Below are 16267 nucleotides of genomic sequence, written 5' to 3'. Positions count from 1 at the left end.
ACAGGAGTCTCTTTTCTGGGGGATTGTGGGGTGTGGGGTCACTTTAGTCAGGGGGTCCCTGTGCAGGGTCCCTTTAGTTAGGGGGTTTCAGTGGGGGTTTTCTGTGGAGGTGATTGAGTCATAGAAGTTTCCACCTTGAAAACAGGCCCTTTCACCCAACTCGTCCATGTCGTCCAGTTTTTACCACTAAGCTAGTCTCAATTGCCTGGTTTTGGCCGTACCTTCTATACCCAGCTTTCCCACATAACTGTTTAAATGCTTTTTAAAAGACAAAATTGTACCCAGCTCTACTACTGCATCTAGCAGCTCATTCCAGATACTCACCACCCTCTGTGTGAAAAAATTGCCTCTCTGGACCCTTTTGCATCTCTCCCCCCTCACCTTAAACCTATGCCTCTAGTTTTAGACTCCCCCATTAAGTGGTGTCCCTCAGGGCAAGTCCCTCTAGTTATAGGGTCCCTATGGGGGTCCCTTTAGTTAGGGGTTCTCAGTGGGGGGTTGCTTCAGTTAGAGGATCCCTGTGGGGGAATCACTTTCATTAGGGGCCCCTTGGGGGTTACTTCAGTTAGGTGGTCCCTCTGGGGTCCCGTGGGGGTCTCTCTATTAAAAAGGTCCCGGGGGGATCTTCCTATTAAGGGAGTCCATTGGGGGTCTCCCTATTAGGGGCTCCCTCAGGAGCCTCCCTATTGGGGAGGGAGGGGGGTCCGTCAGGGCGGGTCTCCCTAGTGAGTGAAGATGAGAGCTGTACTTTATCAGAGTTACAAAGCCAGAGCTCAAAGTGTGGCTGGGGCAAATCCCTAATCAAACTCCTTGCTTGCTCCAAAAACCAATTCAAATTGAATCCAATTCATGGTCCCCACAAGAGAGACATACCAGATCCAGGCATTACATCTGACCTCGCACTCATCTTAGCCAAAGGAGAATGGCCACTGCGAGTAAAATTGGTTTTATTGGGGATCAAAGAATCAAAGGTAGAAGTGAGGATTCTGGTTGAGCAAATCAGAAGCTCAGTAAATGTTGTGGTGAGTGTAGCACCGTCAATATGACGCGAGGCAGGTTGAGGTAATGTCAATTGAAGGCTTTATTAAGCAGAACTTTATCCCGAGCAGCGTGGTTACAGAGTGCAGCTGCTGAGGGAAATGGAGGGGAAACTGGGTTTCTTATACCAGCATTTCTGGGTGGAGTCCAGTAGGTGGCAGATCCTATCAGGACCTGGCATCCCTCCACCAATAGCCTGTCATCACGTGGTGTACCGTATTACCCCTAATACATACCACCACATTCACCCCTTGTTGAAAAGAACCCGGCAGGATGGTGGTTCGCATGGTGGTAGGGGTTTACAGAGTCGGTACTGTGCCGTAACTTTGAACAAAACACAAGATTATCGCTTCAACTGGGCCAACGGGCCAAATAGGGTCGGCATGATGCCATAACTATAACAAGACACAATAACTGAAAACGTTGAGCGTTAAAGTGATTCGATGAGCCGGATGGGCGCCCTGGTCGTCCTTTCCGATCATCACGGGCGTGGTGGTGATGGCGCTGGCTCAAGTCCCGTCGACTCTGGGAGCGTAGTGCTGTCCCCTGTGTCCTTATTCCTGGGCGGGTCTGGGAGGAGAACCGAACCCCCCCAGGAAGGGGGTGGCTGCGGGATGAACCGGCGGGAATGAGGAGGTGGTGATTGGCGTTGGAGGGGGGGGGTGTGGGTAGCATGGGAGACCATGTCCTGTCGGCCATCGGGGTACTCCACATAGGCGTATTGCGGGTTGGCGTGAAGGAGATGCACCCGTTCCACCAACGGATCTGACTTGTGCGCCCGCACATGTTTCCGGAGCAGAATGGGTCCCGGAGCTGCTAGCCAGGTCGGAAGTGGCGTTCCAGAGGAGGACTTCCTAGGAAAGAGGAGGAGGCGCTCGTGATGCGTTTGATTCGTGGTGGTGCACAGCAGGGACCGGATAGAGATAAGGGCATCCGGGAGGACTTCCTGCCAGCGGGAAATTGGGAGGCTCCTAGACCGGAGGGCCAGCAGGACGGCCTTCCAGACCGTTCTATTCTCCCTTTCTACCTGCCCGTTCCCCCGGGGGTTGTAACTGGTCATCCTGCTCGAGGCTATGCCCCTGCTGAGCAGGAATTGACGCAGTTCGTCACTCATAAATGAGGACCCACTGTCGCTATGGATATAGTTGGGGAAACCGAACAGTGTAAAAATGGTACCGAGGGCTTTAATGACCGTGGACGCTGTCATGTCGGGGCAGGGGATGGCGAAAGGGAAACGGGAATATTCGTCAACGACGTTCAGGAAGTACGCGTTGCGATCGGTGGAGGGGAGGGGGCCTTTGAAATCCAAACTGAGGCGTTCAAAGGGTCGAGAGGCCTTAACCAGGTGCGCTCTATCTGGCCTGAAAAAGTGCGGTTTGCACTCAGCGCAGATCTGGCAGTTTCTGGTGACTGTTCGGACGTCCTCGACGGAGTAAGGGAGGTTGCGGGCCTTAAGGAAGTGGTAGAAACGAGTGACCCCCCGGGTGGCAGAGGTCCTCGTGGAGGGCTTGTAGACGGTCCACTTGTACATTGGCACATGTGTCGCGAGATAGGGCATCGGATGGCTCGTTCAGCTTTCCGGGAAGATACAAGATCTCATAATTGAAGGTGGAGAGTTCGATCCTCCACCGCAAGATCTTGTCGTTCTTGATCTTGCCCCGCTGTGCATTATCAAACATGAAGGCAACCGACCGTTGGTCAGTGAGGAGAGTGAATCTCCTACCGGCCAGGTAATGCCTCCAGTGTCGCACCAGCTTCCACTATAGCTTGTGCCTCCTTTTCCACTGAGGAGTGGCGGATTTCTGAAGCGTGGAGGGTTCGGGAGAAGAAGGCCACGGGTCTGCCTGCTTGGTTGAGGGTGGCCGCCAGAGCTACATCCGATGAGTCGCTCTTGACCTGGAAGGGGAGTGACTCGTCGATGGCGCGCATCGTGGCCTTTGCGATATCCTCTTTGATGCGGCTAAAGGCCTGGCATGCTTCTGTCGTCAGGGGAAAAGTAGTGGACTGGATTAGTGCACGGGCCTTGACTGCGAACTGGGGGACCCACTAGGCGTAATAAGAAAAGAAGCCCAGGCAACGTTTCAGGGGTTTGGCACAGTGGGGGAGAGGGAACTCCATGAGGGAGCGCATGCGTTCAGGGTCGGGGCCTATCACTCCATTACGCACTACGTAGCCCAGGATGGCTAGACGATCGGTGCGAAACACGCATTTTTCTTTGTTGTAAGTGAGATTCAGGGCGTGAGCGGTCTGGAGGAATTTTTGGAGATTGGCGTCGTGGTCCTGCTGGTCATGGCCGCAGATGGTGACGTTGTCGAGATACAGGAACGTGGCCCGTAAACCGTGCTGGTCAACCATTCGGTCCATCTCTCGTTGGAAGACCGAGACTCCGTTCGTGACGCCGAATGGAACCCTTAAAAAGTGGTACAACCGCCCGTCTGCTTCGAAGGCAGTATAGTTGCGGTCACCGGGACGGATGGGGAGCTGGTGGTAGGCGGACTTGAGGTCCACGGTGGAAAAGACCTTGTACTGTGCAATCCGATTGACCATGTCGGATATGCGGGGGAGAGGGTACGCATCTAGCTGAGTGTACCTGTTGATGGTCTGACTATAGTCGATGACCATCCTCTGTTTCTCCCCGGTCTTAACAACAACCACCTGGGCTCTCCAGTGACTGTTGCTAGCCTGGATGATGCCTTCCTTCAGCAGCCTCTGGACTTCGGACCGGATAAATGCTCGGTCCTGGGCGCTGTACCGTCTGCTCCTTGTGGCGACGGGTTTGCAATCCGGGGGTGAGGTTCGCAAACAAGGAAGGCGGTTCAACCTTAAGGGTCGCGAGGCCACAGACAGTCAGTGGGGGTATAGGGCCGCCAAATTTAAATGTTAAACTCTGGAGGTTGCATTGGAAGTCCAACCCTAGGAGTATGGGCGCACAGAGATGGGGGAGGACATACAGCCGGTAATTTCAGAACTCCCTCCCCTGCACCGTTAGGTTAGCGATGCAGAACCCCGTGATCTGAACGGAGTGGGATCCCGCCGCCAGGAAAATTTTCTGGGTGCTTGGCTGAATTACGAGGGAACAGCGCCTTACCGTGTCCGGATGAATGAAGCTCTCCGTGCTCCCAGAGTCGATAAGACACGGCGTCTCGTAGCCATTCACTAGGACTGCAGTGGTTGCAGTCTGGAGCGTCCGGGGTCGCGACTGGTCGAGGGTCGTCGAAGCCAGACGTGGTTGTTGAAGTTGAGCATCGTAATCAGGCAGTATGTGGCCGTCTGTGTCGGGGTCCTTCAGCCAAGATGGCGGCGTCCACATTTCGAGCGTGGTCGGGGGTGGACAAAATGGCGGCGCCCATCTCTCCCTCGTGGCTTCCGGGGTCCAAAATGGCGGCGTCCGTTGGTCACACGTGGATCGCTGGGGGGGCTGGGACTGTGGTCCCATTTCTTCCCCGGAGATAGCAGCGACCCCGCGGGACTTGCACACCGTCGCATAGTGGCCCTTCTTCCCGCAGCTTTTGCAGGTAGCCGCGCGGGCCGGGCAGCGCTGCCGAGGGTGTTTCGGCTGGCCGCAAAAATAGCAGCGGGGCCCCCCCGGTTGGTCTGGTGTTTTGGCCGCACAGGTTTGCGGGGGTGGGGGGTGTGTCGGAGAGTCGACCGCAGCGGGGGTCCACGGAGCCCAAGGGGCTGTAGTGCGGTCGGGGGCATAGGCGCGGGCGTTACGCAAGGCCACATTGAGGGATGCCGCCAGGGCCCGAGCTTCTGTAAGTCCCAGAGATTCTTTCTTCAGAAGCCTCTGGCGGATCTGGGAAGAGGCCAAACCTGCCACATACGCATCGCGGACCAGGAGCTCTGTGTGTTCACTCGCTGTTACCGCCGGGCAGTTGCAGTTTCGACCCAGGGTCTGCAGGGCGTTATAAAACTCGTCCAGCGATTCCCCCGGAAATTGCCGTCATGTGGCGAGCTGGTAGCGAGCAAAAACCTGGTTGGCGGGCCGGATGTAGATATCCTTCAGCGCGGCGATGGCACCGGTGAAACCGTCCCTGTCCTCGATAAGGGAGTAGACGTCAGGACTCACCCTGGAATAGAGGATCTGCATCTTTTGTTCGTCTGTCGGTGTGCCGGGGGCCGTTCGGAGGTAGCCCTCAAAGCATGCCATCCAGTGCTTGAAGATAGAGGCCGAGTTAGCTGCTTGGGGTGCGATGCGCAGGCACTCCGGGGTGATTCGGTGCTCCATGTTCCCATGTCGTTTTCTTCAATTTAAATTCTGCTTAATAAATTGTAGCACCGTCAATATGACGCGAGGCAGGTTGAGGTAATGTCAATTGAAGGCTTTATTAAGCAGAACTTTATCCCCAGCAGCGTGGTTACAGAATGCAGCTGCTGAGGGAAATGGAGGGAAAACTGGGTTCTTATACCGGCATTTCTGGGTGGAGTCCAGTAGGTGGCAGATCCTATCAGGACCTGGCATCCCTCCACCAATAGCCTGTCGACACGTGGTGTACCGTATTACCCCTAATACATACCACCACAGTGAGCAGAGGGCTAAAGGTTGGACAGGTAAAGAGCTGTAGGATTGTTGGGCAAACCCAGACAGTTCACTGGTGTCTTTACCGAGTCTGGACTGGGAGTCTACACTTGCCCGCCAACATTACTGATTATTGACTACAAGCTAAAGAGGCCCGATGAATCACTGAGCTAAGATTAACAGTAAGTACCTGTCCTGCCAATGATGCACATGTACCAAGAATTAATTATTTTAATCCTTTGTGAAATGGAATTCTAAATCACATTTCCCATTTTCCAGATCCACTCTGCAATCTCTCTCTTGATGGATATTTTGAAATTGTGAATACAACATGGCTGCATGTAAGCAATGAAACTTGTCCAAATGGGTCAGAAATCTACGTTCCTCACCAGGGTCCAAGTGAACAATACTGGGAGTAAGTAAATGACTACAGATATCTGCACTATAACCTGCACAGTTGTACCAGTAGCTTTGTCTTGGGAAGGTTTGTTGGGTTTAATGAGTGATAAGCTGTTTGAATTAGATAGAGTTACTATTTACATCATAGGCCTGTTACAATTTAATGGGTTGTAATATTCAAGCGGCAGTGCTTCATTTTGGGCAGGTACATCCAAATATGTGCTGGGGAACCATTGCTTCCCGCAGAGGTTCAGAGCTTTGGGACGGGATTTTCTGTTTGACAGACTAAGTGCTGACGCCTAGACTGAGTGGTAGCTGTTCCACAATCCCGATGGTATGTGACTGCCGGATCTATTCAGGACATGCTAATTGGCCAGCACCCCCGCCACGTGGAACTACTGAAATTCCAATGCATGCCGACGTGTGATTCGCTGGGGTTGGGAATGGCACTGGAGAGCCTGACAAGCTGCAGCCACACATAAACACCCCACTCCCCACACATTCCCATTCCAGCCAAGAAGATGCCCTGACGGAGAATGGCCCCAAGTTTCACGGATGCAGAGCTGGAGATATTGCTGGATGGCGTGGAGGAGAGGCGGGACAGCCTGCTTCCCTGGGTAGGAAGGAGGATGCCACCCACTGATGTCAACTGGGCCTGGTAGAGATGGCAGAGGCGGTCAATGCGATGGGCCCCACCGCGATAACCAACAGCAGTGCCATTAAAGGCTGCACAATCTCCTCAGGGCGAACCAGTGAGGCACCACCCCCATCCCACACCCATAACTTGCTCCCCCCCTACCACATGCGGCCCCCACCAGGTGGACTGGCAGGCTGTGCTGGATGAGGATGGGCAACCTCCCAAGCCAGCCATAGTGAGGCACCAGCTCTGTGCTCCTGCCACCACCCCTGTCCCACACCTCCTCACCCCTGACCACCCCCTTCACCGCCATGCGGCCCCCGCCAGGTGGACCAGCAGGCATTGCTGGGTGAGGTTGGGCAACCCTCCAGGCCAGTCAGGGTGAGTCACCATTACCACGCCCCTATCAAGACTGCCGTCCCACACGTCCGTAACCCATCCATCTCCTCAAAGGCGATCAAACCTCACCTGGCAACAGTTCGCTCACACCCCACTCTACACCACGTGCCAAGATCCATACCGCCCACTGAAGGGTGTGACGGATGGGCTGGTTTGGGTACAGCGGGTGTGCTGGATTGGCAGGGGCTTGGGGTGTGTGGGAGGCCATTGATGTGGGTGTGGGTTTTCAAGGATGGCAGGGCTAGGGCACCCAGGGCATTCAGGTGTACGCCCGGGGTCATTCTCAGAGGCAACAGGGGACTGTACCTGAGATGTGGGGGACCCATGTGGTAGGGCCTATCCGTTGAGTGACCCACCACCGCTCACCACCCCCAGGACCACTTCCCACCAAAGACCCCATCGCACTCAGAAATTCTGTGGGCCTGTGTGATGAACTGGCTAGCATGCATGCAGGGATCAATAAGGGGTTATGGAGAGAAGGCAGGAGAATGGGGAAGAGAAAAATATCAGCCAAGCTTGAATGGTGGGACAGATTTGATGGGCCGAGTGGCCTAATTCTGCTCCTATGTCTTATGGTCTTATCACCCAGGCAGATAGTGGAACGTGCCACCTGGGCAGGGGTCAGACTCTATCAAGTGATGCGGACTACAAGAGCTCATCTCACTGCAGGCAGCCATCATCCCCCATCACATGGGCCAGACCCATTGATACTGCCAACCCAGGACCAACACCCTGTGGTTAAGCTGGTGGGAAGCTCAAAAGGGGATTGAATTGGTGGACTGGGGAGGGGGTGGGGGTTGGCATTGGAGTGCAGGAGGAGGGGTGCAGGGAAGGGAGTGGTTTGGCCATGGGAGCAGGGGGTATGTGTGGATGGGACGGTATAACTGGGCTGCTAGTCGGCGAACCTGGCAGCAATTAGGTTGTCCCATACGCAGCGGCCCTGATGCACATGTCCTGCGGCATCATGAGCCTGTCTTGGTCCCGGACCCCGTGCCCTGCCCATCCTGACCCTCCTACACATCCTTCTTGTCCGACGAGTCCTGGTGTTTATCCTCCCCCTCTACCAGCATGTCCCTCCTCTGCTGCACGATGTTGTGGAGGATGCAGGCGGCCATCACGATGTGGGAGAACCTCTTAGGGCTATACGTGAGATTCTCATGAAGTGGAAACCCTTCAGTTGATGAATGGCACCCCCACATGCAGCAGTGCTCGTAGGGGGACATGTGTCCCATCGATCACCCTCTGGACTTGGGGCGGTCTGTGATGGTGGTGAACCCCGCTGCCCGGGAAACCTGGTAGGCTTGTTCCACATTAAAGTTTATATAGTGTGCAACCCGGGCATATAGGGCATCCATCTTGGGGATCCTGGACAGGTCCCCACTCGGACCCCATTGCGTAAAGATTCAGGGCAACTGGCAGGTCCTTGAAGGACAGGTACTGCCGATATGCATGATGCCTGATGCAGAGCCTCCTTCCCACCTCCTCCATGGCACGTTGGATGGCTGGCTCTCTGAGGTACCCTCAATTACAACTCGAGAGAGAAGATTGATAATTCAAAGGCTTTAATTAACATAGAACCAGACAGCTGCCGAGAAGTGTGCTCATTGGGGGGGGGGGGGGGGGGGGCGGGGGCGGCGGAGTTTGCCAGGGTTCAAAACCCGGTCTTAAAGGGATCATCACATTAAAGGTACAGTTGAACAGTTATCATTCATCACACTCTCCATCTTCATCAGCTGACCCCTGCTTCTCTGGAACAGGCTCCTTTTCTGCAGGGTCATCCCCAAGCAGCCCCTCTTTGTGCAGCTCAGTGTGCCCACAAGGGCCGCCGCAGTCAGGCAGACGCCAACTATTCCTGGCTGGGCTCCAAAATCCATTGTTTGCAGGTGGATAATGATGGACATATTAGCATGGTGAGTACTTCCGTGCCTACCCAGGTCCAAGAGGCTACACGATGGCCCTGGCTTGCACTGCTGCCCCTCCCTCTTCCCAATCCCACCCTCACTCTGCCTTCCACACCACAGCTCTGGCCCCACCGGTGCCTGGCTTCTAACGTCGCCACCCGTCTATGCCGGTAGGGGTAACGGAGGCTGGCGCTACTCATTTCAGCGATACACTCTTCGCCCCTGTCCTGTGCTCTGCTGTAGAGTCTACTGTGGCCGTTCTCCTTGGGTGGGCCATGTAACAACCCGCTAGCAGGGTGGCATCTGATTGTGGGATGGGAGTACTACCATGTGCCATCGACTGGCGCCATGTTTGGTGTAATGTGTGTGGGAAGGACCCATGGATGGGGCTGGCCGAGGAGGGTGGGCACCTGTTGGGACTGTAGCTGAAGTGTGCTGTGGTTTCGGTGTGCGACACACAGGCTGGGCCTACCTGTCTGGGGGGAAGGTGGATGGGAGCAGGAGCGCTGGCAGGCGGGGCTTGATGATGGCCACGGCCACTGTGGGTGGTCTAGCTAATGGTGCCACTGCTTGGGCATCTGCCTGAGAGGGAGTGAGGGTAGCCTGTGATGATTGCCGGCGGGGAGGGGAGGGGATGGGACGATCCCCGATGGTTGTCAGTGGAGGGTGCACAGCCTGGTGTTTGTCCAGGGAGGAAAGATATGTCCATGGTGGTGACAGTGGGGGGAAGAGAGCGGGGGGGCGGAAGAGACAGAGAGAGAGAGCTGACCACTTTAAAGATGGCGCCCTGATCTCTGTGGAGCTGGGTGCCGGCTCTATTGGGCCCTGGCTGCCAGAGTGTTGGAGGAAATCAATGCCACTCATTTTTTCTCATTAAAAAGGCTCACAATCTGGAGCGAAATCTGCTTTGAGCAACTGGAGACCTACAGACCTGTTTTCAGTCTGAGCCTGACACTTTGAAATAAATATGGTAAGATTCCTCCCCTAGTTTCTGACACTGAAGGCTTGCAAGGCAGTGAAACATTTCCTGAACACTTTATGTTCTTCAAAAGAGAGATGCACCACTAGAATTCTTAAACATGAAGAACATCTAATAATCAGTGACTGATTGCCTTTTCTCTGTGCGTTTAATTGTATCCAGTGTTGTGTTTGACCCGTAGACCTGGGAACTGAATGGGGGAAAATGTCTGGGAGCAGGGTGCATGTTTAACAATATGAAGGAGCTGAATTCTTTGGCAGACACAGACTAACCCAGGTAACTTTAACAGTGCAATGCAAGACAGTAGGTGAAGCCCTTCAAATCACATCAGCTCTCCAGGGAATCTCATCAGCTTCCACTGTTTAAACAAAAATTTATATTTCATAAAACAACAAAATAAAGGGTAAAACAAAAAATTATCAAATGTAATCTCTATTTTTATTGAACCATTGGATAAAGTGCAAGATCATTTTGTGAACATTTAAAAAAAAAAAAAAATTTAGAGTACGCAATTCATTTTATCCAATTAAGGGGCAATTTAGTGTGGCCAATCCACCTACCATGCACATCTTTGGGTTGTGGCGGTGAAACCCACGCAAACACAGGAAGTATGTGCAAACTCCACACGGACAGTGACCCAGAGCCAGGATCGAACCTGGGACCTTGGCGCCGTAAGGCAGCAATGCTAACCACTACGCCACCATGCTGCCCTAATTTTATGGAAATGTTAGCAGAATCAAATTAATGCAACGACCAGGAACGATGAATCAATCTTGAAAAGGGAGAGAATAAGGAGAATAGATCTTTAAATTCAGGAAGGTGTTTGATAGGCTAAATGTAGAGAAATTGTTTCCACTTGGAGATTAATTGAAAACATGGGGACACATGAATGGGAGTGTCAGGAAGAGATTGAAGATAATTATAAAGTCATTTGTTCAGAGATTGGTGAGAAAGTGGAACTCGCTGACACACAAGATGGAGAAAACAGACAACATTGATACTATTGTTGGTATATTTTGCCATTAGAGTGGGAGGAGGTTTATATGAAGTATAAATCCTAGCACAGTCCAGTTCAACTGAACAGCTGGGGCGTCATTCTCCGCTGGCGGGAGTCTCCGCTTTGCCGGCGCCGGGGGGTTTCCCGACGGCGTGGGGCTGCCCCACAATGGGAAACCCCATTGACCGGCCGGTGTTACGGAGACTCCCGCCGGCCGGTCGGGGCAGAAATGTGGCGGGGCGGGTAGGAGAATTTCGCCCCTGGTTTCTATTCAATACATAATGTGTGAACCTTGTAAAACAGAACTGATTCTTTTTCACTTGGGTATCTTTCAAATTCCTGCATATTTGATTAAGGACTATCGTACATTCTATCTAACAGTGACTGTGGGAACTGAACACTGTTCTCAGATATGTTCTGTCTTTATTTTATTTAGTAAAGTGGTTTTACGCCGTACCAATTCAATCGATGAGACAGGGGAGATAGTCTGGTATTTAGCCCTCTGTCTGCTTCTGGCCTGGCTGATTGGTGGGGCAGCGCTATCGAAAGGAATCAAATCTTCAGGAAAGGTAAAACAACTAAACTATTGACAAAGTACAGATTTATGCAACAATAAAACTAGAATTTCTGAATCATTTCTGAAGTGGGATTTTAACAGTGACTCTTTGGGAAGTGGGAGATCCACAATTCATGCGGACTTCAGGCCTGAGTGAGATCTGAAAATCTTTCTCCTGAGGGAAAGAACATCAGCAATTCCTCCAAACCCCTGAGATGTGACTCTCATTCCAAGGGTTTCAGTCCATGATTCAGGAATTTTGGGAGAATGTCCAATTGCTCTGGAAGGCTGGGCCGGATTGGCTTAGTAATTGAGCAGATTAGGGTCATGGTTTCATTTCAGTGAAATGAGATGTTGTCTGGACAATGAGAATGTCAAAGAAACCTGAGGAGTAAATGTGAGGACTTAAATATATTCATCCCGCTGGGTGTACTCACCATTTGTACAAATGTATTACTTTACCTGAACCAGCAAAAAGTGTAATGACTCTGGAGGAAATGGGGATAATCTGCCACTCCTCCTTTGATCCAGGGATAGTGCCAAAGGACTGGGGAATTCAAACATTACACCTTTGTTAAAAACTGGGCAAAACGATAAACTAGGGGTGGCATTCTCCCCCCCACGCCTGGTGGGAGAATCGCCGGGGCGCCGCGCGAGTCGCACCACGCCGCCACGACACCCGCATGCGATTCTCCCACCCCCCCCCGAAACCAGTGGTGCGAGAATCACGCCGGGCTGCTCGGAGAATCGCCGCAAACAGCGAGCGGCGATTCTCCGGCTCGGATGGGCCGAGCAGCCGGCGAAAAAAATGACAGTCCCGCCGGCGCCGTTCACCCCTGGTCGCTGCCGACGGGAACTCTGCAGAAACGCTGGGTGGGCGACCTGTGGAGGGGGAGGGGGGGAGAGGGGAGGGGAGGGGGGGCCGAGGGGGCCTCCGATGGGGTCTGGCGGGGCCTCCCCCTCCTCCCCCCGGGCCTACTTCCTTGCGCGGCCGGCCCCTGATCACCGACCCCATGTTGGGTCGGGCCGGCGCGCGTAAGAGGTTCCCAACCATGCGCAGGATGGCGCGGCCCAACTGCGCATGCGCAGGATTGAGCTGCCCCAAATGCGGTGGGCCCCGATCGCGGCCAGGCCAGCGTGGGGGCACCCCCCGGGGCCAGATCGCCCTCCCAATGGACCCCGGAGCCCGCCCGCGCCACCAGGTCCCGCCAGTAAGGGACCTAGTCCAATTTACGCCGGCGGGACCGGCATAGAACCAGTGGGACTTCGGCCCATTGCGGGCTGGAGAATTGCCCGGGGGGGGCCTGCCGACCGGTGCGGTGCGATTCCCGCCCCCGCCGAATCTCCGGTGCCGGAGAATTCGCCGGCCGGCGGGGGCGTGATTCACGCTGCCACCCCGGCGATTCTCCGACCCGCCCGGGGGGGGGGGGGGCGGAGAATCCTGCCGCAGAATAGGTTGTGCCCGGGCCCTGTTTGCGCCGTCGTGAAACGTGACTGCGTTCACGACGATGCGAACACCTGGCCTCAATATCGGAGAATCTCGCCCTATATACCAGTCAGTTTAACACTAATTTCTGGAATCAATAATCTGGGAGATAATAAGCGATTACTCTACGCTTGAGAGGAATAAAGGAAGCCAAAATGGAATTGTTAATGACACTTTGCGTTTGGCTAACTTTTTTTTCATGAATAACAGAGGCTGGATGAGGGCAGTTAAGTTGATGCTTTGTATATGGACTTCCAAAAGGCATTTAATAAAATGTTACATCTTAGATTGATTGCCAAAAGTGAAGCCCATGAGGTAAATGGGCATTTACAGCATGGATATCGAATTGGCTAATGGATTGGAAAGAGTTGTGGTGAATGGCTTCTTTTCAGATTGGAGGGATATATACAGGTGTGTTCCACATGGTTTCAAACCAGGACCATGACTGCATTTAGTAAACATCAATGGCTTGGACTTGGCGGTACAGGGTGTAGTGATCTCTGTATATGTTAATACATGATGAGTTAATGTGCAGTGAGTACAGTCAGATGATCATTAGACGGCAACACTAACAGGAACTATATAAGGAGTTTCCCGCTCTTTCTTGGTTAGTTAGTGTGTGTGTACTGCAGCTAGAGGATAGAACTGACCAGCTCAGAGTGTAGTGCATTATATTAATTGTTAGTTTAATCTAATCTGAGTTAATTCTATTACTAGTCAAAGTATTAAAGTAAAATAACTCACAAGTATATTATTTTGTTACTCAATAAATAATTTGTCATCAACTGGAAGACTTTGACTGTTTATCATCAAGTTAAATATAACTCGGCAAGACAAATGAGTAATGTAACATCTCTGTAATATAACACAGGGCACAGTTTCGACATTTGCAATGACACAAAACAAAGTGTAGTTAGTTGTGTAATGAGTGGCCATAGGCTAGAGGACTTTCATTCGATAATGTACCACACAAAAGACTATTTATTAAGGTAATGACCATGGTGTTGGGGTAGTATATTAGCATGGATAGACAACTGGGTAACTGATAGAAGACAGAGAGTTGGGATAAGGGGGACATTTTCAGGATGGGAACATGTAACTAGTGGAGTGTCACAGGGATCTGTTCTGGGGCTACAATTATTTACATTGTGTATTCATGAGTTGGAAGAGGAAATTAATATATTATTGCAAAGTTTGCAGAAGACACAAACTAGATGAGAAGGCATGTGGTGAAGATGACACAAAGAGTCTTCAGAGAGACATAGATAGGTTAGGTAAGTGGGCAAAAATGTCGCAGATAGAATACAGGCCGGGATTCTCCAGCTGTTGGGATTCTCCACTCTCACAGGCTTTCCAGCACATAGGTTTTCCAGCAGTGTGGGGTGGCTTCAATGGGAAATTTCATAGACAAGTAACAGGAACAGAGAATCCCACCAGCAGCTAATGGTGTGCTGCCGAGAAACATGCGACAGGGAGACCAGAGAATCCAGCCCATAATGAAGGAAATGTGAAGTTATGAACTTCGGTAAGAAGAACAAAGGAGCTGAATATTATTTAAATGGAGAAAGACTGCTGAAAGCGGCAGCACAGAGGGATTTAGGGGACCTCTTGCAAAAATCACAAAAGGTTAGTTTAGAAAGTTTTGGGTTCATAAATCACTGACAACAAGGGTTCCAATAAAGTAAGTTTGTCCCTGAGCTCAGCAGCTGTACTCAACACTTGTGCTCTGCGCACACTCCTGGTGATAACTCCCACATCCCCGCCATGTAACCTCTTTTTAGCCATGTCATCACGTTATCACATGACCACTCAATCCACAGCAAGCATACAAGTTCATATGGTAATCGGGAAGCAAAATGAGACCACAATGAGACCAAAATAAGACCACACCTGGAATACTGTGAACAGTATTGGTCCCCTTCTCTTATTAAAGGTATAATGGCGTTGGAGGAAGTCCAGAGAAGGTTCACTAGATTGATCCCGAATATGGAGGGATTTTTTTTGTGAGGAGAGATTGAGAAGGTTGGACCTGTAGTCATTGGAGTTTTGAAGAATGAGAGACGACCTTATTGAGACAAATGGTATTCTCAGGGGCCGTGACAGGATAGATGCTGATAGGATGTTTCTGCTTGTGGGAGAATCTAAAATGAGAGGGGATAAACCGAGTAAGGGGTGCCCAGTTAAAGTCAGAGATGAGGAGAAATTTCTTGTCTCAGAAGGTAGTGAATCTGTGGAATTCTTTACCAGAAAGGATTGTAGAGGCTGGGTCATTAAATATGTTTAAAGCTCTGGTGGCAGATTTTTAGTTAGTAAGGGAATCAAGGGTGATGGGGATAATGCAGAAAAATGAAGTTGAGGATTATCAGATCAGGCATGATCTCATTGAATAGAGGAGGTATGGCATAGTGGTATTGTCGCTGGACAAGTAATCCAGAGATCCAGGGTAATGATCTGAGGACCAGGGTTCAAATCTCACTGGCAGGTGGTGAAATTTAAACTCAATATAATATCTGGAATTATAAGTCTAATGATGACCATGAAACCATTGTCGATTGTCGTAAAAGCCTATCTAATTCAATATGGTTGACTCTTAAGTGCCCCCTGAAATGGCCCAGCAAGCCACCCAGTTTTACACAAACACGAAAAAGGAATGAAACCAGACGGACAACCCGGCACGACCCAGGAACCGAAACAACAGTAAACTCAGTCCTGTCGACCCTGCAAAGTCCTTCGTACTAACATCTGGGGTTTGTGCCAAAGTTGGGAGAGCTGTCTCACAGATTACTCAAGCAACAGCCTGACATAGTCATACTCACAGAATCGTACCTTACAATGTCCCAGACACCGCTATTACCATTCCTAGGTATGTGCTGTCTCACCGGTAAGACAGAGCCAGCAAAGGTGGTAGCACAGTGGTATGCAATCAGGAAGGCGTCCACCATCAGCTGATGAATCAGTACTCCTCCATGTAGAACATCACTTGGAGGAAGGACTGAGGGTGGCAAGGGCACAGAATATACTCTGGGTGGGGACTTTAATGTCCATCACCAAGAGTGGCTTGGAAGTACTATCACAGACCGGGCTGATCGGGTCCTCAAGGACATAGCTGGTAGACTGGGACTGCAACAGGCGGTGACTGAAAAACATATATTATCCCATCATCACCAACCTGCCTGCTGCAGATGCATATGTGCATGACAATTGCGGTAGAACTGACCACTGCACAGTCCTTGCGGAGACATAGGCCCGTCTTCCCATTGTGTTGTGTGGCACTACGGCCATGATAATTGGGATAAACTTCGAACAGATCTAGCAACTCAAGACTGGGCACCTTGAGGCTCTTTGGGCCATCAGCA

The 16267-nt window shown here is 51.7% G+C and overlaps 1 protein-coding gene across 1 annotated transcript in view; it reads left to right on the top strand.

The window, feature by feature from the left end:
* Nucleotides 1-16267, top strand: part of LOC140420915 (sodium- and chloride-dependent neutral and basic amino acid transporter B(0+)-like) — a 277105-nt gene that overhangs the window by 62541 nt on the left and 198297 nt on the right. The window contains exons 5-6 of the mRNA XM_072505063.1: nucleotides 5837-5972; nucleotides 11306-11438. Of these exons, the coding sequence (XP_072361164.1) occupies nucleotides 5837-5972; nucleotides 11306-11438 (269 nt within the window). The remainder of the gene's footprint in view (nucleotides 1-5836; nucleotides 5973-11305; nucleotides 11439-16267) is intronic.

The sequence above is a fragment of the Scyliorhinus torazame genome, chromosome 5 (genome assembly GCF_047496885.1).
Source record: "Scyliorhinus torazame isolate Kashiwa2021f chromosome 5, sScyTor2.1, whole genome shotgun sequence".
NCBI classification, from domain to species: Eukaryota; Metazoa; Chordata; class Chondrichthyes; order Carcharhiniformes; family Scyliorhinidae; genus Scyliorhinus; species Scyliorhinus torazame.
The sequence above is the reverse complement of the archived record's forward strand: the minus strand, read 5'-3'. Positions and strand labels throughout refer to the sequence as shown.